The 24,910-nt window shown below is 43.1% G+C and overlaps 2 protein-coding genes across 4 annotated transcripts; both read left to right on the top strand.

Moving 5' to 3' along the window:
* The first annotated feature begins 4,188 nt into the window (after positions 1–4,188).
* zgc:66447 (SLAIN motif-containing protein-like) lies at positions 4,189–14,816 on the top strand. Of its 3 annotated transcripts, none has more exons than XM_004540980.5 (9): positions 4,191–4,530; positions 4,889–5,551; positions 8,281–8,417; positions 10,018–10,137; positions 11,340–11,480; positions 11,620–11,946; positions 12,113–12,256; positions 13,218–13,515; positions 13,782–14,816. In XM_004540980.5, the coding sequence occupies exons 2-9, from the start codon at positions 4,893–4,895 to the stop codon at positions 13,834–13,836; spliced, it is 1,881 nt and encodes a 626-aa protein (XP_004541037.1). In that variant the 5' UTR covers positions 4,191–4,530; positions 4,889–4,892; the 3' UTR covers positions 13,837–14,816. The 3 variants fall into 3 exon arrangements, with proteins under 3 accessions (XP_012771547.1, XP_004541037.1, XP_004541036.1); XM_004540979.5 differs by having other exon boundaries at positions 4,884–5,551; XM_012916093.5 differs by lacking the exon at positions 12,113–12,256 and having other exon boundaries at positions 4,189–4,530; positions 4,884–5,551.
* A 422-nt stretch (positions 14,817–15,238) lies between these two features.
* Positions 15,239–24,666, top strand: znf711 (zinc finger protein 711). The gene is made up of 8 exons (XM_004540981.4): positions 15,239–15,414; positions 16,451–16,534; positions 16,629–16,729; positions 19,819–20,682; positions 20,778–20,924; positions 21,028–21,207; positions 21,502–21,636; positions 21,814–24,666. Exons 3-8 carry the CDS (start codon positions 16,651–16,653, stop codon positions 22,992–22,994), a joined length of 2,586 nt encoding a protein of 861 aa, XP_004541038.2. The 5' UTR covers positions 15,239–15,414; positions 16,451–16,534; positions 16,629–16,650; the 3' UTR covers positions 22,995–24,666.
* The last annotated feature ends 244 nt before the right edge of the window (positions 24,667–24,910 follow it).

The raw sequence follows: 24,910 nt of genomic DNA, 5'->3' as shown, positions 1-24,910 counted from the left end.
AGAAAAAACGGGAGTGAACGAGCTGTAGGCGTGGGCACACTGCAGATTGCCAACAAGGATTTTTAGTTGACTTTAGAGTTTAGTTTACTTTCGATACTGGAATTTAGCATACATGTGCAGGGCATCATTTACACTGTCTCTATGCATGTAAAGTCAGGATACTAAAATTAGATTATTTGCATTCTGCCTTTAAAATGTTTTGGAAAGCACAAATTTATCTCGCAGCTCATCGACTGGGCATGTTTTCCATCAGGCTCCTGTGTGTGTGGATTGCTTAAGATAGTGCAGTCTGTGTTTTTCCGCAGCAAGCCTGCTGGGACATGTTCATATAGTGGTGCACAAATGCTTGAGAGCAAAGACACACTTTACACTGTCTAACTTTGTTCAAAATGCTTTTACCATACTTGTTAAAGGTCGTGCAGATTTACATGTTCCATTGTGTTGTAATGAAACCTGTTCAATATCATGAATAATAAATTAGGCTTCTTTTGAGAGGGATGATGGTATGCACGTTTTCTCTTTCCGAGATCTGTCAGGATCTGTCTTTGATAAGAAACTTAGGACTACAACGAAACAGTCTAGAACATGTGCAGAATTATCATAGGACTTGTATAAGCAGATAAGGAAAAGTCAGTCTAAGATATATAAATGTAAAAAGTTCTCATCGGCAGATGAGATCCAGAACACAGGATTTCTGATATCTTTTAAAAGACATTTGATCATTCTGGTGCTATAAGAGTGTACTTTTTAACAGCTAAAAAGGCTCATACCAAAATCTGAATCTTTATGGTCCAAATATGTGCACACATACAAGAAATTGACCTCTGATTTTTCATTGCCCTGAATTTAACAGACTTCTATGTGTAATAGTGACGAAATGGCTCTTAGAGCCGGATCTTTGACGTGAACGACGCGAGACGTGGGGTTTTTTTTTTCCTTCTCTCACCCTCTCTCTCTCGCACTTTTTTTCCGGGGGGAGGGGCGGTAGTTACACTCGCAGTAGCACAGGAACAGAGCAGGAGGGAAAGACAGAGAAAGAGAGCCAGGGACAACAACGTCACATTAGAAAGGTATAGTAAGCATCCACAACTATTTTCAGTTGCAGATGATAAAGGATTCAGAAGGTTTATTCATGCAGGCCTATATGACAGAGAATGTGCATCTTCTTTTTGTTTTCATTTTTTAATTTATATTTAATTGTGTTGTGGTTTGCAGTGTTTTGTGTTGTTTCATTTTAAATTTGTTTAAAAGGAAAAAGCTGAAAATTTAAATAGTTAAAAGTTGAACTGTGACTAGTTGGTTTTTGTATTATATGATTTATTTATTACATTTTATGTGGAGTGAATAAATAAAAGTATATTTACAGTGGCCCCTACAGACAAAGCAGCACGTACAAACTTCAAAACACGTACAAACCCTGAAGCACGTAAAAACTCCAAAACACATAAAAACTCCAAAACACGTACAAAAGACAACAGAAGTGCTCCAAAATGCTGGGCGCAGTGTTGAGCTTTTGTTACCTGGTGGCTACACAAGCCAGCAAGTACCAACGACCGGATTTGGTGTGTGGTAGTAACAGGTAAATGAACTTTTTTTTTTAAATTATTTGAATATATATGAGTGCCTGTGTATAAATACACAAACAATACACATATGCTTTCAATTGTTTAATTTAAGTGATCTAGGTAGCTCTGTTTTGGAAGTTAAGTTAACGCTAGAAATGTGTTTTGGAGTTTGTAAGTGTTTTGTCTCTAGAATAGAATAGAATAGAATAGAATAGAATGCCTTTATTGTCACTATACAGTTGTACAATGAGATACAGAGCATCTCCTACTCAGTGTAAACATGCTGGGGTGGGGGGGTGGGGGGTAAAGTTCTGCAGCGCTATGTACATATGGACAGTATTAACATAGGGAAAAACATATATATATAAAATGTACAATATACAAGTCGTAAGTAATATGTAATAAATAGTGTTATGTATATACAGTTGAGTTATTGCACAGAATTGGTATAAATAGTGTTATGTATATACAGTTGAGTTATTGCACATAGAATTGGTATAAATAGTGTTATGTATATACAGTTGAGTTGTTGCACATAGAATTGGTATTGCACAGTGGTGGTCCATAGAGGAAGTGGGAAGTGGGAAGTGGGGGGCTGTGTTATCTGTGCATGTGTGAGTTCAGGGTGGTTATCGCTTTGGGGAAGAAACTGTTTTTGAGTCTGTGGGTTTTTGTGTTGATGCACCTGTAGCGCTTCCCTGAGGGAAGCAGGCTGAACATGTTGAAGCCAGGGTGGGAGCTGTCCTTGATAATGTTTGCTGCTCTGGTGAGGCAGCGGGAGGAATAGATGTCCATCGGGGAGGGGAGAGGGCAGCCGATGATCTTCTGTGCTGTCTTGATCACACTCTGAAGCCTCACTCTATCCGCCTTGGTGCAGCTGCCGTACCATACCGTGATGCAGTAGGTTAGCAGGCTCTCAATGGACGAGCGGTAGAAGGTCAGCAGCAAGTTGGAGTTCAGCTTGTACTTCCTGAGGACTCTCAGGAAGTGCAGCCGCTGTTGGGCCCTTGATGACCGCTGAGATGTTGTCTGTCCAGGAGATGTCAGCAGAGATGAGGACACCAAGGAACCGGAAAGTGTGGACCCTCTCCACACACTCCCCGTTGATGTAGAGGGGGGCCAAATCGGTGCTGTGTCTCCTGAAGTCAACAATGAGCTCTTTGGTTTTCTTAGTGTTCAGTGCCAGGTTGTTTTCTGAACACCATGCTGCCAGCTTCAGGACTTCCTCTCTGTACTCTGCCTCGTCTCCCTTCGAGATGAGTCCGACTACCGTGGTGTCATCAGCAAACTTGATGATGAGAGTGTTGTTGTGGGTCGAACTGCAGTCGTGGGTGTAGAGAGAATACAAGAGGGGGCTCAGCACACAGCCCTGTGGGGAGCCGGTGCTCAGTGTGCGAGTGGAGGAGAGATGAGGGCAGAGTCTTACAGTCTGGGGCCGGTTTGTGAGGAAATCCTTTATCCAGGCACATGTGAGAGGAGGGAGGCCAAGAGCGACCAGTTTGGTGATGAGGATGTCCGGGATGATTGTATTAAAGGCTGAGCTGTAGTCCACAAAGAGCATTCGGACGTAGCTTTGCCGCTGCTCTAGGTGACTCAGCACAGCGTGAAGGGCTGTGGCGATGGCGTCTTCTGTGGATCTGTTTGCACGGTATGCAAACTGGTGAGGGTCGAATTCTGGGGGGAGGTAATCCTTGATGTGCTGAAGGACTAGTCTCTCAAAGCATTTCATGATTACCGGTGTGAGGGCCACAGGGCGGTAATCATTCAGGCTGGAGATGGGAGACTTCTTCGGCACTGGGATGATTGTGGCTGATTTTAGACAGGATGGGATGGCTGCCTGATCCAGTGAGAGGTTGAAGAGTCTGGTGAAGATGAGGGTGAGCTGGTGTGCGCATGCTCTTAGTACCTTGCCAGGTACTCCATCTGGACCGGCCGCCTTCCTGGGGTTCACTGCTAGGAGCCAGAGGCCACTGTATATATTTATATATAAACATATATAAATAAAACCACTTTTTTTTACATTAATAATTCCTTTTGTGCATAATTTTATATTATTGTTAATAATAAATTAATTAAAGCAACAAAACAACCTGAAGAGCCGGTTCGGAGCCGAAAGAGCCGACTCTTTTTAGTGAGTCGAGCCGAAAGAGCCGGTTCTCTAAAAAGAGCCAGAAATCCCATCACTATGGCGCGAAATGCAAAGATACTGGAATAATTCAGCCGAAAATAAGGGACTGATAAGAGGTGTATACTACATAGATCATATAGTTTAAGTAGAACTTAAAAAAATTAAAGGTTTAAATTTTTTGTGAGTACATTATACTTGTGCATGCTTTTCTTAATTAAAACATGTATTGCTCCATTTTCTGTTTCTATCCTTAAACTGTATTTTTGTCTACGTAGATAAAATATTCGATAACAACAGCAGTGGGAGTCGACAGTTATTCACTTTATGCTTTTTTTCTTGGTATAACGTGCTGTAAGGCACCCATAGACTGCATAACAGACGTTTAAGTACGGTTATTGAATGCAGCATTGTGTAAACAGTGACACCCAGTGGTTACAATATATAATAATATGAGGTTGTTGCAGTACCATGTCCTCCCTCGGGGAGGCGCTTAAAACAACAGGAAAACCAGTAGAGGGAGGAGCGACCGCTGCTGCAGGTCTCCTCACTGAGCTAACTAAAGTCCACAATCAAGCTAGTTAGCGGGAGCGATGTGGTAAACGCTAGCGGTGATACACTAGCAGTAAGAGACCATGGACTAGCTCGCCCCCGTAAGATAACTCCAGAGGGTTATTGCACCGTCTCGACAATCACTATAATCACGCAGTAGAGCGTTTCACCTGGATGTAATTAGCTTCTTCATTCATGCGCTCGTGCTGGTCCACGGGGGATTTTGAGCTGTGAGTGGCGGGCAAGCTCAGTCATCTGCTCGCAGGGGACAACACGGCTCAGTCACCGGTACGTTTGTTTTGTTGATAGCGTGCTAGCTGGCTAACAGTAACCAAGGGAGTTCAAATGTTAACGTTTGAAGAGATATAAGAGGTGCGACGGAGCCGCAGTTGCAAGGATGCACTCGTAGTGTATACATACATGTACACATAAATAAAGTGAGAAGCGACAGGGAACTAGCGTGCTTCCGAGTACTGAAAGCTTTGTGAAGTAGTCAGAGAACGCTAACATATGTGTTTGGGTCACTTTTACGCTATTGAACTGCTGTTGTGTTGCTCAGGAGCCACCAGGTCCTAGTTTAATGGCTGTAGTCATTTAGAGTTTTTATTGGCACAATGTTAACTGAATGTTTCTCCTATCAGAGCAGCAGTATGGTGGTCCCGGACAGTGCCAGCGTGGTGCCTCAGCCTGACAATGGTAGTCCGACTGGCCTCACGGAAAACTCCGAGCTGGGGTGCGAGGTGGCAGGAGAGGGAGGTCAAGACCTGGCAGGGGTGGAGCTGGAGGAGGTCCGAAAGCTGCAGGAGCTTGTGCGCAGGTTGGAGGTTCAGAATGAGACCCTGCGCAACAGGGGAAGCAAGACCGTCATCCACAGAGGAGCAAACAGTAACCTCACAGCTGCTGTCAACATCAACAAGAGGCTGGCTTGTGAAGAGGTGACAAACTCCCACCTCAGATTGGAGCACAGCAGCAGCCAGCTGGACAGCAGGGACTTGATGCTGTCACCTCCTCAGGACAGCAGCAGTGGAGAGGAGATGTCCCCCTTGCCTGTGGCTAGCAGGCTGGAGGAAGAGGATGATGAGGAAGAGGAGGATCGGGGGCTGTGTGGCGGCTTCCTAAAGTTGACCAGCAGCAACGGAGCAGCACAGTCTCAGGGCCAGAGCCAGACGCCGGAGAGCCCGTCTCAGGAAAGTTATGAGTCAGAGACACTTGCAGAGAGCGACTCAGGGGTGGACCAAACTGCACTGGATGAAGTGGATGTCCTAGATTTGGATGATGAGTGTGCAGACATAGAGGACGAGGAGAGCTGGTACGTCTCATTATCGGCAATGCTTTCTCTGGGTGTGCTTTGATCCCACTTGTTTGGGTACAGCCGGCATCTATTTGTGGCTTTAACTGTGTGGCTAAACATGTGCAGCAGAGATGGGGATAAAAAGTGATGTTCGTACAGCAGCAGCTGCGAAGAGTTACCTCCAGGGGAAGCTGAGCTCTGAAGTCACATTTAAAGTTTCAGTCTATAGGTAGAGGAGCCCCTTTAGCCACATGAGTCATTTGTGCCTTTTCATTTTAACCTCTGAATTCTTCAGTGTGATACTCCCCCACAGGGCAGTGACTGTGTAGCATGAGGCTGTTTGGGTTTAAAATTAGACTCTATTCTGAGTTGATGCAGAAACTGTGGTTATTTCTTATCCCACACAAACAAAGTGGGATAAGAAGTCGACACCTACTCTGATTATCTTTTTGTAAGCAGGAGAGAAAGTATACAGATTCTTAGCATTTCGACAAGGCATAAAATATTCAAGCGCAATTAGGAGAAAGTAAAAGAAAGCAGAGTCAGTGGGGAGTTGTTTCTTCTGTCTCAGATTTAACCTTGAGTCCTCAGACTCGAGTGACATGTCTGCTACCTGTTTGACAGCTTAGTCAAACACAAAGGATGTTCTTTTTTTAGTTCTAGCTGTCTGACTCAAGCATAAATAAAAAGGGTCTTGTATCAGGTGAAAGACTATCCTGTTTATTAAAAAAGAGACCACTAATTTGACTTAACCCAGTCAGAATAAAAAGGATATATCTGGATGTAATTAATATTCAGCCTTTTTAAAGCCTGATCTGTTTTGAACCAGTGTGACCTTTACTTGTTTTGTTTAATTGGCTGATAGCAATTACCTAAAAATAACATTAATATGGGGCTATGCAGGAGATCAGTCTAGACATGAGTGTTCATTCTGTCTCACAGTATTGTCCTAAACAGGTAGCATATTGTGTTCACTTTAGCAACTGAGGATCTGGGGATTTAACAGCCAGACCACTCATGACTTATTTTCAGTTTTACATAATTAGCCATACCATATGTGCTTTGTGGGGTTATCATAGCCAAAACATTAAGTAATCCTAAACAGCAGCATAATCTGATCTGCTCCGGGCTGAGTGGGTCCGCGTGGCTGAACTACTTTGGTTGGGATTGCACAGCATGTGATTTGAGCCCCCCCCCCCCCCTTCCACCCTGTGTAATCACACCAGAACAGGGGGCCAAAACAGAAGGCAGCTACTGCAGTACTTTTATATTTATTGTTTTGAACCATTACTTTGTGAAAAGATTAGTAAAAGAAAACCATATTCTTGGGACAACATTTGAACTCACCAAGTTGGGTAATTTCTTTCTGGCATGTTTGTTTACTTGTTTTAAAAAAAACTAGTTCAGACTCATAAAACTCAGGGGCCTTGGCTTCAGTGCTCCTAACTTGCACTTGTCACGCTAACACAGTGGAGCAGTGACAAAGGCTGTTGCTGCTCTCGACTGTGAAAGCATAAATATGACACAGCTGAATATGTTTTGTTATAATATCACTTTGGGGTTTATTTACAGTTATTACAGGATTGGTTTAAAAGTGTAAGAGACTCCTCAGTGCCAACATTGTGTTACGGCAGCTGTTGGCAGTGTCCTGCATAAATGGCAATAGCAACACTGTGAGCAAAACCGCACTGTGAATGGATCAAAAGCAAACAACATTGTTCTGCATCAAACAGCGGGTTTGTGCTTCTACTAAGAACCACCCTCCCCTCCTCTCCCTGCGCAGAGAAGCCGTGCTCTCTGTGCAGGACGTGTGACCTGAATATTGCTTCCTGCATTGTCGCTCATTCCAGTGGGGAAATGGGGTCCTTTTGTGTTTGCCCAAATGGGAAGATGATTTGTAGCTGATTGGTCCAGAACCAGTCAGTTTGGGCCCTTTTGTGTATCCGACTCAAAGCATCAGCCCATGTGATCAGCCACTTCAAAGCTTGTGGTGACTAAATGGCTGTTTGCTCTCACTAAGGCAACGTTGGACACATTGCGGAGGAAGCGTCTGACACTGCAGCTGCATAAAACTCATTTTTGGCTGACACTTTTGTCCTCAGTGGATATTTCTCATGTGTTTTTCATGCTGTAGAATGTAGCTCAAAATGATAGCGGGACTAAAAGCCACAAAACCGTTCCATCCACATCTGTGCTCAGCTGCTAATCTGAGTTTGACTCCGTGTTTTAGGCGTCTTTGGATGTGAATTTTGCATTTAACCAAAAGGAAATGAGGCAAATGTAAATTCAAGGTTGGTTCCGGCTTAAGCTGTGATAAAGATGTTCACAAGTACCTGCTTAAGATGATTTCCCACTCACTGTTTGCTTTGATTACATCATTGAAGTCAAACACAGTAACAGCCTGGTTGTTTGATGTGGGATCTTTGCTGCAGGATACTGTCCTTCTGTTGGGGAAAACACTGGGTGGCTGGGCGTTAGCATATCATGTGCAATCTGAGGAGAAAAAAACCATTCTGTTTTACATGGCTTTCACATCCACTCTTACCTTGCATAGCTCACACAGCAGCAGTTCACACTAATGTCCAGCTTGCTCCTATTTAAATGTTCTGCTTCTCAAATCCTGGCAAATACTGCAGCATGAAAGCATGATCAATATGAGAAGGATTAGACTGACTTCTTTATTCTCACTACTCTTCATTTCCCACATTTAGTGATATGTTTTTCTCTTGTGTGCTGCTTCTCTACAGGTTATATGTGTCTCCTAAAAAGCAGGTAGCAGATCCAGGGCCAGACTCTCCACTGAAGTGGTGTCGGCAGGTCCTTGACCATCGCAGCCCCGAGACCGAGATGGCTTGCCGGACTCTGATCAGTCGCTTGGACCAGAGTATGCAATTAGGATAGTTTACTATAACTGAAGAAAGTCTACTTTGTTTTTTGTTTTGTTTTTTCTTAAGAGTGCTGCATGGATGATGCATTTTTGTAGGGCCGATCCGGAAGTTAGCTTCTCCCTTTTTCCATGGCTTAAAGTGTTGTGCAGAAAATAGAGCCTGTGGGAACGCAGTCACCAAAAGTAAAACACTAATGTTAGGCTATAAAAAACAACAACAACAACCACTTTACCATCACCAGTGCTGAACTGTGTTCAGTGGGATTACTTTTAATGTCTTCCACAATTTCTGTAGTCTTAGTTAGCCATTTGTGAGCAGGCATCTTGTTCTGGACAAATTAAGGCTTGAAAATTTAGGAGTGGGATATTTATTCACATATTTATGTTTAGAACAAAATGTGAAAATGTCTAAAGCCTCTGCTAACCACAGAAGGTCTTTCCTTATTCTGCAGCGCTCTATTCACCCTCAGGTGCCAATGCTTAGATTACCAATCTTTCACGCTGTTGAACACTTTAAGCAAAAGAGCTTTGCCTATTCAATAAAATTAGTATCTGATGGTCTTTGATTTGTATCCCTGCCGTATGGTTAGATTATGGTTCAGCAGCACGTAGGCAGCTTCGGCCTGCCAATCTACCTGCAGTTTGGTAGATGGGTGCTGTGTCAATAATATGTGGTACAACCGGTCCGTGGGCAATACTTGCTTATGCTGTTGTTAGTTCACCAGCCATCTATGGAGAAGAGCAAAGTTTTAACATGCAGACAGCTGAAGTGAAAGAGTTTCACTGCAGTCACTGTCTGTACTTTTCTTACTCTTTTCTCCACACTTCTCCCATTCCTGGTGAACTTCACTATCATGTTCTGGCTCACTTGTTAACCAATTGACGTTTGACCGTCATCCACGTCGAGCAATGTGCATTTGGGGTTTTGGTAGACTACACGAGAACAGTGTGTAGGCAAATACCAAAGCAGACGGACACAACTGTGAACGGTGGTAGAATAAATTAAGCATTAGAAATTCTAGGCCTAAACCAAGGTTCAGCCACGTCATTCAGCACATTTAGCACCCCAGCTTTACTTACTGCTTACCCCTGCTGTGCACAGGGCTGTATAACAAAGCCTAAACACTTGCCGTGAATCTTACTACGTCTTTCAGTGTGGATAGAAGTTTGCATCTGATCCGAAACACCCCATTCATTATTAAACCTGCGAGCAGCTCCCTCATCTTACATGCTGCAAAACCTGAACAGCAAAGCTATTCACACCAAGGCTGAATGACTACATGAAGTCATGGGTGGGATTGGATTACCTTCCTCCCGGAACAGCTCGTGTTTTTAAATGCCAGCACCAGGCCACGTATCCACCTGGATCATTCAAGCTTCAGAACAAGTCATTTAGCATGCGAGGTGCATGAATCAAGTTTTTAAGAAAAAACAAACAAACAAAACAAGAATTTAATTGAGAAATTTTAACTATTGTGAGAGCTTTTTCTGAAGACATTTTACAAGTAACTTGATAGTGTCACATTGTGTATACAATAAGTACTGGTGTATTTTCCTTCCTGAGAACATGTGATATCTCCTGTCCTGTCGCCCGCAGCATCTCGATGGAGGAACATGTACAGCAGTCCATCAGAGGCGGGCTCGGCGGGCTCAGGCCTGATCTCTCCTGGGTACCACAAATCAACTAACAAATCCCTACTAACCTGTGGCAGTTCAGGTATGGCATGACATTAACACACAGCGCTTCTCATTTTCCCTACAACACAACAGTGAGAATAACATCAGTTACTGTAAGGATGTGGGTCTCACAGTGGTCTGACTGGTTAATTTTAAGGACTGCTTTAGCATTTTTGCATGTTTGAGCTATTTTACATATACTTTACATCGCTGCAAACCATTCTTCAAAGGTTTCTGTAAATGTTTATTTCATTTAATAACTGTTATGGATAAAATTTGCAAATACGGTCAGAAACAGTCGATGGGCATTTGTCCACACATTTGTGTGCAGCAGTCACTTTGGTTATTTAATGGTATTAATTCCTTATCTTAAGTATATTAACTTCTCTTATTAAATTAAATCAAGTTGATCTGAGCCTCAAATAAGGTAAAACTAAGGTGTGCCCTGCAGATAACACTGGTGTCTTTTGGAATATGGTTAGTAATTATGTAAAGTGTATGTTGTTTGTGCTCCCGGATGGGGCACGCACACACACAGACACACAATGACAGTGTTAACATATGTAATATGTATGGTATGCATAATTTTGTTCCTTGAACATGTGATTGCAGTTGTAATAGTTGCTTTGCACATCATTTCTCACAGTTTTTTCAGCCCAGCAATGTCAGTGTTGCTGTGGAAACTCCTTTAATAACAAATCTTTGCGTGAACTTGAAAGTGCTTGGAGTATGTGTGGTGATTCTATCTAATGCCAGACTTTTTACATAACCAAATGCTGCTGGGTGATGTCGCCTCGCATTCATCAGGCATGTGTCAGGCTGAACTTTGGCTACAGCTTCCCAGGGCATCATCAGCAGACTGGGCTTTATAGACCAGTGCTGTAGAACAGGCTGTGGGGAGACAAACTAATGTCAGACTGTTAATTCTAAAATTGTGGGCCCACTTAGATAAATTGCATATTTACTTTGTGATCTTGATGAAAGGTAGTACTGCATGCATTAGCCTGGGTCTGTTGAGTTATACCTCACAAAGCTCCATTTTTATCAGCCTGATTTTATGCTGATCAGCTAATGTCATGTTTAAAGTTGCCACTATCAGTATGCATAAGAATTTAAATATTGTGCTGTATTAATGAGTCATAAGGAAGTAGTAGGTTTTGGCTGTGGTCAGTATTCTGTCTATATTCTGTCTATATCGGTGTAATTCAGCTTACTCTAACAGGTATTCTGCTTTGTTTAAAGGCGCCACAAGCATGCCCTCAGCCCTGAGTTCCCAGTCCTCCATAGACAGCGAGCTCAGCACATCAGATGACTCCATCTCAATGGGATACAAGCTGCAGGATCTCACAGACGTCCAGATCATGGCTCGTTTACAGGAAGAGAGTGAGTGTAGAAAGGTTATAGCATTTTGAGTGGCATCAGCTGATTATTTGCATTTATAGACGTCAGAGTCTCATCTGCAAAACTGAGTTTTGCTTGACTTTTAAGTTGTTTCATTTTGACCTGGTATTTCCGGCTCCAGGTCTGAGGCAGGATTGTGCTTCTAGCTCAGCATCTGCATCGCGCCGCAGCTCCACAGCGTCTCTGCAGTCCTTGCGCCGGGGCGGTACGTACAGCGACCAGGAGTTTGACACTTACAGCCTGGAAGATGAAGAGGATGACTTCTCCATGCCCCAGCGACGGCATCGTTTCACCCCTTCGCCATTAGGCTCACCACGGTGCCTCTCTCCCTCGACTTCTAACCACGGTCAGGAATACAGCAGCCATCTCAGGGCCCCACGCACAAAAGGACCCAGGCGGTCTCTCCAGGGCCCCAGTGCAGAGCTGCTTAAATTTGCAAAGAGTGAGGGTAGGCTATAACCAGTGATACTTAAGCAGTTTTACTCTAGATAAGGGACAGCCATGGAGATTCTTCTGTTGTGTGTGTGTGTGTGTGTGTGTGTGTGTGTGTGTGTGTGTGTGTGTGTGTGTGTGTGTGTGTGTGTGTGTGTGTGTGTGTGTGTGTGTGTTTCCAGAGGAGTTGAGGCACAGCATGCCTAATCTGGCTCCCCGCACCAGCCTACGTTCCCTGGAGGCAGTCAGAACCAGCCGCAGCATGGAGGCTAACCTCCAGAGCTCTGGCAACCGCATGTCTCCCCTGACTCACTCCCCCTCCACAGGTAACCCCTCCTCACCTGGTCCCCACCACTCCTTAACATACTTTGTCCTACATTTCCCTAGAGATAACTCTTTGTGGTGTCACTTTAATCCTACAATTTAACCTGATCTTCACCTCTGCATGATCACAGGAAGAGTTTGACCAACATATATGTCTTTGAAGATCATGAGCAATGTTGCAGCACAGGGCCTGTTTTTATTTAGGAATTCATATATTCTATTATTTATCAGTCTAACTCTGACAGTACCATGCAAGCCATCATCTATAGGTTTTCACTGGATGCTTGGTACTTTTTTAGTACCTACTTGGCTGGGGTTCCAAGCGATCTACGAGGTCACATCCAAATGTGACCTCAGCAGATTGCACGTCACTGATTGGCTAATCAGCGGCATCACTTAAAGAGTCATGGGAGGGTCTACATCATAAAAAGGAAACTTTTCATGAAGTTTCCTTTTCAAAACCCGTCAATGAGGAAAATCGCTACAAAGAAACGACACTGCGGTCCATGAGTCTGACGAAAAGCCACAGACTAAGCAGCAGGTATAGCATCGCCTCGAGGTGCTACTTTGTTGTAGAGCTCGTGTCGCATACAAGTGATGTCACGGGATGTTTGCCCGTGTTGCTATAACGACCCCATGCACATTAGGTGGTACTCAATTGTAATGGAATACGGTTTGCGTCAAGCCGATCCGAGCAGGTACTAATGGAAAAAGGGTATACACTATTGGTCACAGATACTTGCAGTTCCACAATTCTTTCCTCACCCTCTTCCCTGACATCCCCAGGTAACTTCCTTTCCATTCACCTGCTACATGACTGCACCACTACTCTGATAATTCAGTACTGTTTCCCTAAGCTTGTCTACAACTCCCGTGTACAACAAATGGCCTTACAGTAGCTTTTATTTACTGAAATTGTCTTAACGAAGTCATCTGGATTGAGATTTTGTTCTGTCACTCAAGGTATGGTTTGCAGTCGGCTGCGAAGCAGTGGCCAGTCTCCTCTCTCCCTGCGGACTCCAGTTAAAGCCGTCACTCCCGTGGGCTCTTTGGCAGGTGGTCGTCAGACTTCCAGAGGCCTACCTGTTGTCCAAGGACAACAGGCAGGAGGGAGCCGCAGGGTCCAGTCGCCAGGTTCTGCTAATGGAGGAAGCTACGTACCCGGCAGGGCTTCGGTTGGAACCGGGAGGCCCGGGGTAGGACGAGGTCAGGCTGCGTCTTCAGCCTCCACTAGAAGTAAACTTTCACAGCCTCAGAGGAGGTGAGTGCTCCAAAAAACACTCTTAAAAGAGCTCTGTGTAATTTCAGGAAATCCCTCAGCTGCAAAGTGAACTGCAGTTAGTGTTCTACTACTCGTGGTTGCACACAGCTCATGCTTTCAGTCTGTGTGCAAACTAAGCACTAAAAACAGTGCGGTGTAGTAGTGCACATTTAAGGAATGGTGAGATGATGATGAGTATTTCCCATTATGCTATAGATACTTGGTTTCTTCTGTGAATTGAGACTAAGCTCCTCTTTTATTGACAGGTCTTTGGGCATGGCCAAAATCTCAGATGAGTCCTGGAAAGATGGCTGCTACTGAGGTCTCCTGGCAATGAAGGATGTTCACTGCTGCAAACATCACCCCGACTTCTCCCCGTTACCTCTAAATACAAAGAAAAACAGTCACTGTGTTCACAAATGTGTCATACAACCTCTGCCCCCCCCCCACCTTATTTCAGACTGGAGCGCTGGGCTGCACTGGATTTGTAGTTAATCTCTTTCCCTCGCATGAAACACTGTCAACCCACACAAAGAGAGGATGTGTAGGCAGACAAGAAGACATGTGCACACTCGACTTGTTAATACGGACCAAATCTGAGCTTCCAGAAGATATGCTTGTGTCAACTTTACTTATTTTTCTATGGTATTTGTGAGAAACTGCTGGAATATTAAGGGGTGTATTACTGTTCTGTTGATGTAATTGATATGAAGACAGTTTAAATGAAGATTTTTGCCAGTCTGTTCATTATCTGTGACTTACTCTAGATGAAGGTGCTGAGTATTGCATGCTTGGTTTTGTTTTTTTCCCTGAGCCCAAATGCCTTCTCTTCATTCTATACCTGCAATATGAGAAAACTTTCATGTCTCCCTACAATTATCTTTGGATTTCTGAATGTTTGAGTGGTTCATAGTGAAAATTATCTTTAGATTTGTGTTGTATTTGTGTTTTGCTGTTTGCTTACACGGCAACACAACTCCTACAAACCACACTGCCCTTACGAATTATCATAAAGAAGGAAAAAAAACATGGGTTGTGCCAAGGTGCATTAGAGCTGTAATTCCTTAATTCCAAAAGTAATTTTAGGTTGGTAAAGGTACTGTTAAAGAGTTTTCAAAGCATTTTTACTGCATATCTACATTTCAATTTTAGTGTCTGTTGTTGGGAAACCCACTAATAACAAATGTTTATGCACAAAAGGCCTCCTGCCTTAGTCAGCTATGCACCCTCATGAAGAGTGCCTCTGAATAATTAGGAGCTGTTATGAAAACGATTAATAAAGTCTACCCTGAAACTCTAAATGCACTTCTGGTCATATTTAATCCATGTATGTTAAATCATGGTCTGTTCTGTATGAAAGGCTAATTAGTCGCACTATGCAGCACAAGCAATAGCAGCGGCAGTACCGTTACCATGTCCCGGATATTTCCTGGGTGCGTGACCAACCACTTCTCAAATGAGTGCTCAACTACTACCCACCCCTTGTGACAAAATGGCCTACAGGCCTCATCTTCGCAGGCAAAGTCTGAGCGCGCACACAGTACAAGCACATAAATGTTTATTTTATTTGTTACTGTGGTAATGTTTGAATTTCGCTCCTCTGAGCCCGCTTTAAACATGTCCCGATTAAGAGAATGACTGCGTTAATGTAACTCTGCTCTCTTATGCATGACGCAAATAGTAAGGGATCAGCGGTAAACGAGGCCACGCATTGTCTGCCCCCCGCCCTCCCTCTGCTTGTCAGGAAGCAAGCTGATTGGCCGAGGCCTAGCAAAGAGTGCCCGGGGATCCAAAACTGCAGGCCGCACTTAGCTTACCGTCAAAAATAAACCAAAAAAATAACAGACAAATCCGAGAAGGGGGAGAAACGCCGATAGAGTCAGAAGACAACGTTATCAGGTAAAATTATTCTGAGTCGATCAAAAACGAGTGTGGAATAAGACGCATGGGCCCAGTTGGACGTAGCGGGCCTCTTTCAGCCTTTTCGAAAAACAACATGGAAGATAATGCGGCACAAGCTGCACCACCTAGCTTAGCAGGCTAGCTAGCTGACCGGACGGCAGTCGTCGCACAAAACAGAGCGAATTGCAAAACTAGTGATCTCATTGGTCATCGTGGTTTGTTGTATGCGTTTGGGACTACATATGCATTATAACGTTATGTGTAACCGTTGCTTACATCGACGTATTGGACTGGTTATCGCGCTCCTTGAATTAGCCTTTATGCTAAAACAAAATGGCGCTTTGAGACTCAGCCCTAGCTTCCTTGCTAGTTAGCTCCGGTGGGTGGAGGGCGGTAGCCATTGCATAACTGTGGTAGTTTCAGTGGCGGCCATAAACTCGGGAGCATATGTGATTTTTGTGTAGATACTTAACACTTCAGAAACGATTAGTGCAACGGAACTGCATGTTTTGTTTTTTTACCCCAAAAGGATAAATATGTGAAAACTAGCAGCCACAACACCGCTACAGACAGCTGTAAATACATTTGCTTCATTTTAAATCGTCATGTGACGACAGTGCATTTCCTCCCACGAAATTAAGCAGGAGTCCTTATCCAAAAGCTATCAGAACCGCTGCATGCGAGCTCGCCCGCCCTGCACACTGAGTCTTTTGTCTCTGCTGCGCTCCGGCCATCAAGCTCAACCAGCTCCAGGTGTATATAGCGATCTGTCCTCAGGTTGAAGCTGCATGTAGTACCCCTAATTGGCAGCAGAGGGAGGCAGTGGTCAACAACAACAACGACTGTCCACGGTTTAAAAATAAGTTTGTGTTCTGTATTTAAGGCTTACGGAGGTAGATTTTGCAATAGAGACTAGTGCTTTTCTTATGAACCCAACGCCAAATATTTGTGCATTTCTGCAAAAAATGAACAGCTGGTGTTCAGTTATAATCCCAAGCTCATGTGATAATTGTATTTTCTTTTACTTTGTCAGAATAATTCAGTATCTTGATGGAAGGAAGCACATCAGATATCCTGTTGGTTTTATTGTAAAGATTTTCTGTCGTCAAATGTGAAGGTATGTAATACTAACTGCATTTTTTTCCTTTCGGTTTTATTTTTAGCAGTGTATATGAAGTAAAGGTTAATGTAATCTGTGCTGCAATTTTCAGTCTGTTTTTACGGAGTGAAGACATGGATCAAGGAGGAGGGGTGTTAGAGCTGCACACTCAAGAGCTGAAGATGCCCCATGCTATGATCATGCAAGATTTTGGTAGGCAAATTAGCAAGAGAAATTAATACACGTGTTGTATTTGGCATTTAGCTGGAGCAGGGCGATATGACCAAAAATATTTTATCACAATATACATTTGGAAATTTGCGATAACGATATAATTGACACGAGACAAAATACTTTACAACTCCACAACTTTATTAGTGCAAAAAAAAAATCCCCATCAATGTATTTTCACTTAAACAAGCAGCTGTTTTTTATGTGCAAGTTATATAAAAATTTAACAGTGCAAATGCTAATTCCTCGCTGACAGTTTAACCCTTTAAGACCTACCATAGAACCAAGTCCGCCAGAGCTTATATTATATTTTTACATGCTGTGGAGCCATTTTTGGGAGCATTTCAAGTTGCTATACATCAATACAACCATTACAGCCCAGATTTTAATAATATGTATTGGTCAGAAGGTTCCTTTGTGAGTGCGCATGCGCCATTAGCGTGCTGCCTGCTGTAACCCCTAATTTCCCTCGGGATGAATAAAGTATTCTGATTCTGATTCTGATTAAGTGCATAGTAATTACATAAATTGCAAAAAAGTGCAATAAACTACAAAAAAATTGAAAATCGTTTTTGCTTTTTTAACATATATTTGTAGTTAGAGAAATTTAAGAGGCTTATCCCTCAAAACTGTAAATACAAAAAAGTTGCACAAAATAGTTTCCCACCACAGGAAATTTATTTTGAGTGTCTTCATAGTTTTATTTTTGAAATACACCAATTTTTATACACTGCAGGAAAAACAAAAATAAATATTATACTGCAAATTTGCAAAAAAGCAGCATATGCATCAAAATAAACTATTTCCAGCAGTGCAATATGAGTCCTCAGCATCCCAGAAACGACACAGAAAGTCATAAAGTCAAAGATAACTTTTAAAAAGACCAGTACAGGCCCTGAGGCCCTCATGGTAAAAAAGACTACAGTTCCGCAAAAATGACGTCACTTCCGGTTTCGGGCAGGTAATGGCGGAAATGCAAAAGTTTGCGCTGACGTCTATTCCAACATAGGAAGTGTTATGAACAGCTGATTGGATCGGCAAAGCGTGTTTCTGGAATATTATGTTTTTGTTCCTGCAAGCGCTTTTTATGCAGTTTTTGTGGAAGGAAACCGTGACCTAGGACAAGCTGATGGCATAAGATGTAAGTACAACTCCTCCGGTTTCATATGCAAAAAAATTTTTTGCGCTAGCTTACGTGGTTGCAGTGCTACTGGGATTTAAAAATAGTTACGCAAAACAGAGCGTGTCCGCTCCGATCGGCTCTAAAGGGTTAACCAAAAGGCATTTCCAGTGGAAATTGGCCGACATATCCTCAGCATAACCATGTATAATATCCACAAAACCTAAAAAGAGGTTATACGCACACAATATGGTAATATTGTGTTGAAGCACTACATATCACTCCGCGAGGCTCCTGCCTACGATAGCCGTAATGCTCCAACAATCCATCAAGCGGTGCGGCTTCGTAGCTTAGCAAAGTCGTACTGAAACATTTGACAGATTTTCGAGCGCCGTGTACCACATAAAATCGTTTCGAGGTCAGTAAACACAACCAGAATTCATACATAAGACACACGGGATTATAAGGGGCACTGTTGATTTTCAGAAAAATCAAAGGATTGATTTTAAGTGTGCGGTATTTTCCAAAAAACACGGTAATAACGACGGCCCGCTAGGATGCTCTACCAAAAATAGTGCTTTGTTGTGTATCTGACAGACGAAAGCTAAACCAGTTCCACACCACTGAAATTGCAGCATTTTTGCAAACCAATTCTGGTTCATCCGTTTCATTCAACACTCCGGTTTCGCTCTTCTTATTCTCCGTCGCCGCCATGCTTTTTCCGCCATGTGCTTATGAAAACAAAGGCACTGCGCATTAGGGCTGGGCCATATCATACCGTTCACGGTAATACCGGTATAATTTTGGGCAACGATAGAAAAATGAAATATCGCGATAGAATATGAGTAAAACGCGCATGCGCAGTGCCTTTGTTTTTATACGCACACGTCGGAAAAAGCATGGCGGCGAAAGCAAATCGTTGAATGAAACGGATGAACCAGAATTTAGCTTTCATCCGTCAGGTACACAACAAAGCACTATTTTTGGTAGAGCATGCTAGCGGGCCGTCGTTATTACCGTGTTGTTTGGAAAATACCGCACACTTAAAATCAATCCTTTGATTTTTCTGAAAATCAACAGTGCCCCTTATAATCCCGTGTGTCTTATGTATGAATTCTGGTTGTGTTTGCTGACCTCGAAACGATTTTATGTGGTACATGGCGCTCAAAAATCTGTCAAATGTTTTAGTGCGACTTTGCTAAGCTACGAAGCCGCACCGCTTGATGGATTGTTGGAGCATTACAGCTACCGTAGTCAGAAGCCTGGCGGAGTGATATGTACTGTGCTTCAACATAATATTACCGTATTGTGTGTGTGTGTGTGTGTGTGTATAACCTCTTTTTAAGTTTTGTGGATATTATACATGGTTATGCTGAGGATATGTCGGCCAATTTCCACTGGAAATGCCTTTTGGTTAAACTGTCAGCAAGGAATTTGCATTTGCACTGTTAAAATTTTATATAACTTTAATGCACATAAAACAGCTGCTTGTTTAAATGAAAATATATTGATGGGTTTTTTGCACTAATAAAGTTGTGGAGTTGTAAAGTATTTTGTCTAGTGTCAATTGTATCGTCAGTTATATCGTTATCGCAAATTTCCAAATGTATATCGTGATAAATATTTTTGGTCATATCGCCCTGCTCTACTGCGCATGCATGTTTTACCCACATTGTATCGCGATATTTCATTTTCTTATCGTTGCCCAACATTATACCGGTATTACCGTGAACATATGATGGCCCAGCCCTACATTTCGCTAATATTTAGAGACCAATTTCCCAAAAGGCGCAAGAAACCTGAGTGTCAAGCTAAATAAGGAAGTCAAAGTGACATCACATTGTCATTAGCAAATTTTAATCGTATACTAACAAAAAATGACACTCTTTCACAATTATTTGACTAATATCAAGCTTTAATTGTGATTTTTAAAAACTCTTTATATCATCAGTTGCAGGCATGGGGGGTCTGGCTCACATTGATGGGGAGCACATTGTGGTGTCGGTGCCAGAGGGTATGCTGCTTTCTGATGTCATGACAGACGAGGGCATCCTCCTGGAGCACGGACTTGAGGTGGAAGGTCTGGAGACTCAAGTTGTTCAAGGCCTGGAGACGGAGGTAGTGGAGAGCTTACATGCAGATGTAGAAGGCTTGGAGGCAGAAGTTGTTGAAGGGCTACAGACACAGGTGGTAGAGTTAGAGGCTCAGGTTGTTGAGGGCCTAGAGGGAGAAGTGGAAGTGGAGGGCCTAGAGGGAGAAGTGGAAGTGGAGGGCCTCGAGGCGCAAGTGGTGGAGAGCCTGGAAACTGAGGTTGATGTGGAGGGTCTGGAAGCTCATGTTGTTGAGGGCCTTGAAGAGGAAGTGGAGGTGGAGGGCCTAGAAGCTGAGGTTGTCGAAGGGCTGGAGGTGGATGTGGAAAGTCTGCAGTCTCAAGGTGTGGAGGCCCATGAAATCAGCACTGAAGACATGGTGCCTTCAGAACACAGTGTAATCATGCCTGAAAATATCCTGGGGACTGAAGTTGCAATAGAGGAAGCCCTGGACGCCCATCACCACCATGTTCTGACCTCAGACCTCATACAGGACGCAAACCACCATCATGACGACATGCCAGACCAGGTGTTTGTGGCAGAGCTGCTGTCTGAACACCAGGACAACACACTGGACCACCAGCTTGTGTCTGAAGGGTTGATGGTGACCGAGGCCAATGCCGAGACCATAATCCACGAACAGCTGCCAACTGAGGCTGTTCCCCTACAGACAGATGAGGATGATGATGCAAGGAGTAGCTCCGAGGATTACCTGATGATCTCCTGTAAGATATCTTGGCACATAACACGGCAAAGATTTTTTTATAAAGTTAAATTTTTTGCATAACCATTGGTATTTGTTTTTTTTTGTTTTTTAAAGTGGATGAAGTGGGAGAAAAGTTGGACATAGGGGACACTCCCCTTGAGATCAGCACTGAAGTAATGGAAGACAAGGACTCCAAAGAGGAGGATGGCTCTGAGGTCATAAAAGTCTACATCTTTAAAGCTGAAGCAGATGATGATTTGGGTAAATGATCTTCAGTACGGTACATCCAGCCATGTTTGTGTTAAAAGTCATATGGGTCATTGAGTTTTTGGTGTTTGTTTTTTTTTGTTTTGTTTTTTTCAAGGTGGGACAGAGGTAATAACAGAGGATGATTACCAGAACGGCCATCCTGATTTGGAAGCAGCTTCATCGGGCAGACTGGGAGTTGGCCGTGACAAAATGGTCTACATGGCAGTCAAGAACCATCCAAAGGAAGAAGAGGATGATGAGGATGACAGCGATGATGATGAAGATGAAGACATTGGTATGCCCTTTATATGAAAGGGTTAGATGGGTAATTTTTCCTAAATTAGTAGTTTGAGATAAAACCATGTTCTATGACTGCTGAAATAGATTATTAAGAGGAAGATGCTATGCTGCAGCATTACTGTTTAAATGAGATGCTCAGCAAGATGATTTGGGGTCAGTATGTGTGGCAAATGTGTTTAAAAGACGACTTAGCAGTCAGAGTTTGTTTTGAAAAGTATCAAAGTAGAAATAAGGCAAGGTCATCCATTCTGTTGTTATTGGGGTGTTATGTGCTGCAATGCCTGTGCAGGTAATACAATTGATCAAGTGAAGAATGGAGCAGCTACACCATTTTTGCAAATCCGTGAGGGACTGGGTGCAAACCGTGCTCTCAAAACCAAATCGAAGAAGAAGAAGAAAGGCGAAACACGGCAGTGTCAGACTGGTAGGATCAGCATGTCATATTGATACTGATACATACCTTAAATTGATAATTTTTATCTGTGTTGTCACCAAGTCTGAATGTATATAATTTTATCATTCACATTCGAGGAAAACTTAGAATAATAATGGTTGATTGCAATGTTGCATACTCTCTCTTTTTTCAAACTTCTCTGTCCAGCTGTTATCATTGGACCAGATGGGATGCCTTTGACCGTCTACCCTTGCCACATCTGTGGAAAGAAGTTTCGCTCGCGGGGCTTCCTCAAATGCCATATGAAGAACCACCCGGACCATCTGCTCAAGAAGAAGTATCAGTGTACAGACTGCGACTTTACCACCAACAAGAAAATCAGCTTTCACAACCACTTAGAGAGTCATAAGCTCCTGAGCCACAACAATGAGCGATCTCCAGAGTATACAGAGTACGCGCGGCGCTACCATGAGTCTAGCCCACTGGGCTCAGACAAGCTCATTGTCAAGGATCGGGAGCCCAAACTGCATCACTGCAAGTACTGCGATTATGAAACAGCTGAACAGGGCCTGCTCAACCGTCACCTGCTGGCTGTGCACAGTAAGAACTTTGCACATGTGTGTGTTGAGTGCGCCAAAGGCTTCCGTCACCCATCGGAGCTGAAGAAACACATGCGCACCCACACAGGCGAGAAGCCCTACCACTGCCCGCACTGCGAGTTCCGCTGTGCAGACCAGTCCAACTTAAAGACTCATATCAAGAGCAAGCATGGCGCAGATCTGCCTTTCAAGTGCAGCCACTGTCCCCAGGCTTACGCTGATGCACGGGAACTGCAGCGCCACATAGAGATGGTGCAGGGCCACAAGACCCACCAGTGCCCGCACTGTGAGCACAAGAGCACCAACTCCAGTGACCTGAAGAGGCACATTATTTCAGTTCACACCAAGGACTTCCCCCATCAGTGTGACGTGTGCGAGAAAGGCTTTCACAGGCCCTCAGAGTTGAAGAAACACGCGGAAACACACAAAGGCAACAAAGTGCACCAGTGCCGGCATTGTAACTTCAATGCACCCGACACTTTCACCCTGAGTCGCCATATCCTATCCCTGCATACGAAGGACCTACCCTTTAAGTGCAAGCGCTGCCGGCGAGGCTTCCGGCAGCCCGCCGAGCTGAAGAAGCACATGAAAACGCACAGTGGTAGAAAGGTATATCAGTGCCAGTATTGTGAGTATAACAGTACGGACGCTTCTGGCTTCAAACGCCACGTCATCTCTATCCACACCAAGGACTACCCCCACCGCTGCGACTACTGCACCAAGGGCTTTAGGAGGCCTTCAGAGAAGAGCCAGCACATAGCCAGGCATCACAAAGACATGTTGATGTAATGTCATTGCACACAAACACACTCCTCTTTACCGAGTAAATCTGTGTCACACACACCCAGAGGTAATTTTAGTGTATTAACAAAGAAATAATGGATGCAGGCAGTTGATGAAGAAAACAACATTATAATTGCTGTTCTGTGTTCTGTGTCGTTTTGGGTCTAAACCTCCTGCCCCCAGGAGTAAATGCAAGAACACGTTTTAGGATGGGGGTTAAATCTGGAAAAAAAACAAAAAAAAAGACAGTGTGTACACTGAGCGGGACAGTTGTAAATTGTCTTCGGTGGCAGAAAAAAAATCACATATGAACATATATTCAGGGTTTCAAATGTCTATATTTTTATACCCACTCAGCTGAAATGCTGCAAGATGATGACTGTGTCTAGTAAAACAGAAAAGCGGTGTTTTGGGGACGTCATGCTAGTTCTCCAGACGATGTGGAACGACTACATGAGAAGTTTGCCTCCATAGTACCAACTAGTATCTTGACCTCATGAACCAGCTTTTACCCTGACATTTTTTTGTTTTTTCTTTTCTAATGCTATCTGGTCTTTAATGAACAGAGCCATTCACAAGTTCAAAATGGGTTCGTCACTGATGTTGAGACATAATGCATCTTGAAAAATATGTTTCATTAAATTTAACCGTTAAACTCACATCATTTTGGATTTTCCTCTCAACCCTGAACTCTTGGAGCCCCATTAAACGAATCGTGTATAAAACAGTATAGACTATTTTCAGTTAAATACGTCTTACAAGTTGAATCAGAAATGCTACTCTCTGGTCAGCAGAGTCTAGCATGGAGCAGAAGGGTGGAGTTGGTATGTTAGAATATCCCTTTAGTGTACACATCTCTGACTGGTGTATTATTATTATAATTATATATGACATTGACAGATGGTTGGCTTCACATATAATAACCAGTGACTTGGTTACGTGTGAATGCCACTGTAAGTACGTGTGATGTTACCTATGACACAGATAACCATTTGATAGCAATCATGCCTTACATCCGTTAGTCTTTATCCTTTAAGCACTGATGCACACCGCTAATCAGAAAATAAGTGATTTTTAACTCTCAAACATGCTGTATCAATGCCATTCTCTCAGAGATTATGTGTTTGAGTCAGTAGAAAGCACTTTAATAATTTTGTTTTTGTATTTTAATGACATGTATGAGAGTTTATTATCTGGGGATATGTATAGATAAATAGATAGAAATATCCCAAGATATTAAACACGTACAGAGCTTTGTGAGTGGGTAAAGGTAAAGATTGTTTTTGAGTGTTATCTCTAATGAGCAGCGATCATTACTGCATCACAACTGAATTGTCATTGAAAGTGGTGGGTGAAATCGCTTATTGTTTTGTTCTATGGATAAGTGATTGGGTTTTGTGTTTTTGTTTGTGCTCACTAACAAGTTTCCCAGACACTAGCCCTACAATCCCAAATAGCCCGACCCAGTCCCAAGCACGGGATTATTTCCTTCAAGTCATTGCTCATCATATTGGCATTAGTCTTTAAAGTATGCACATATGCTGTCTCCATGAAATTAATTGTGGTATATATTAAAAAAAATCCCTGCATTTCGTGTACCTTAGTCTATATTTTCTTTCAGTCTGATTGTGGATAAACTACTGGTGGGGAAGAACCAAAATAAACAATTATCTTTTTACCCTTTTTGTCCTTTCTGTCTAAAAAGAAGGAAATGTTAAAAGCTAACAGGGAAATTTACACATAGCTACTGTATTACCAGTAAATCAGTTTGGCTTTTCCTTATTTTCCACATCAGTGCTTCACCTAGTCTGCGTCTTGCATCCTCGTTTCTCATTAAGATTTTAATACTCAACTTACTGCCAGGAGTACATGAAGGATTGGCGTTATAACTCGCTATTTATCCAGTTTGCATCAGTCTATGT

This window comes from Maylandia zebra, linkage group LG2 (genome assembly GCF_041146795.1).
Source record: "Maylandia zebra isolate NMK-2024a linkage group LG2, Mzebra_GT3a, whole genome shotgun sequence".
NCBI classification, from domain to species: domain Eukaryota; kingdom Metazoa; phylum Chordata; class Actinopteri; order Cichliformes; family Cichlidae; genus Maylandia; species Maylandia zebra.
Note: the sequence above shows the minus strand (reverse complement) of the source record. Positions and strands in the feature narration are given on the sequence as shown.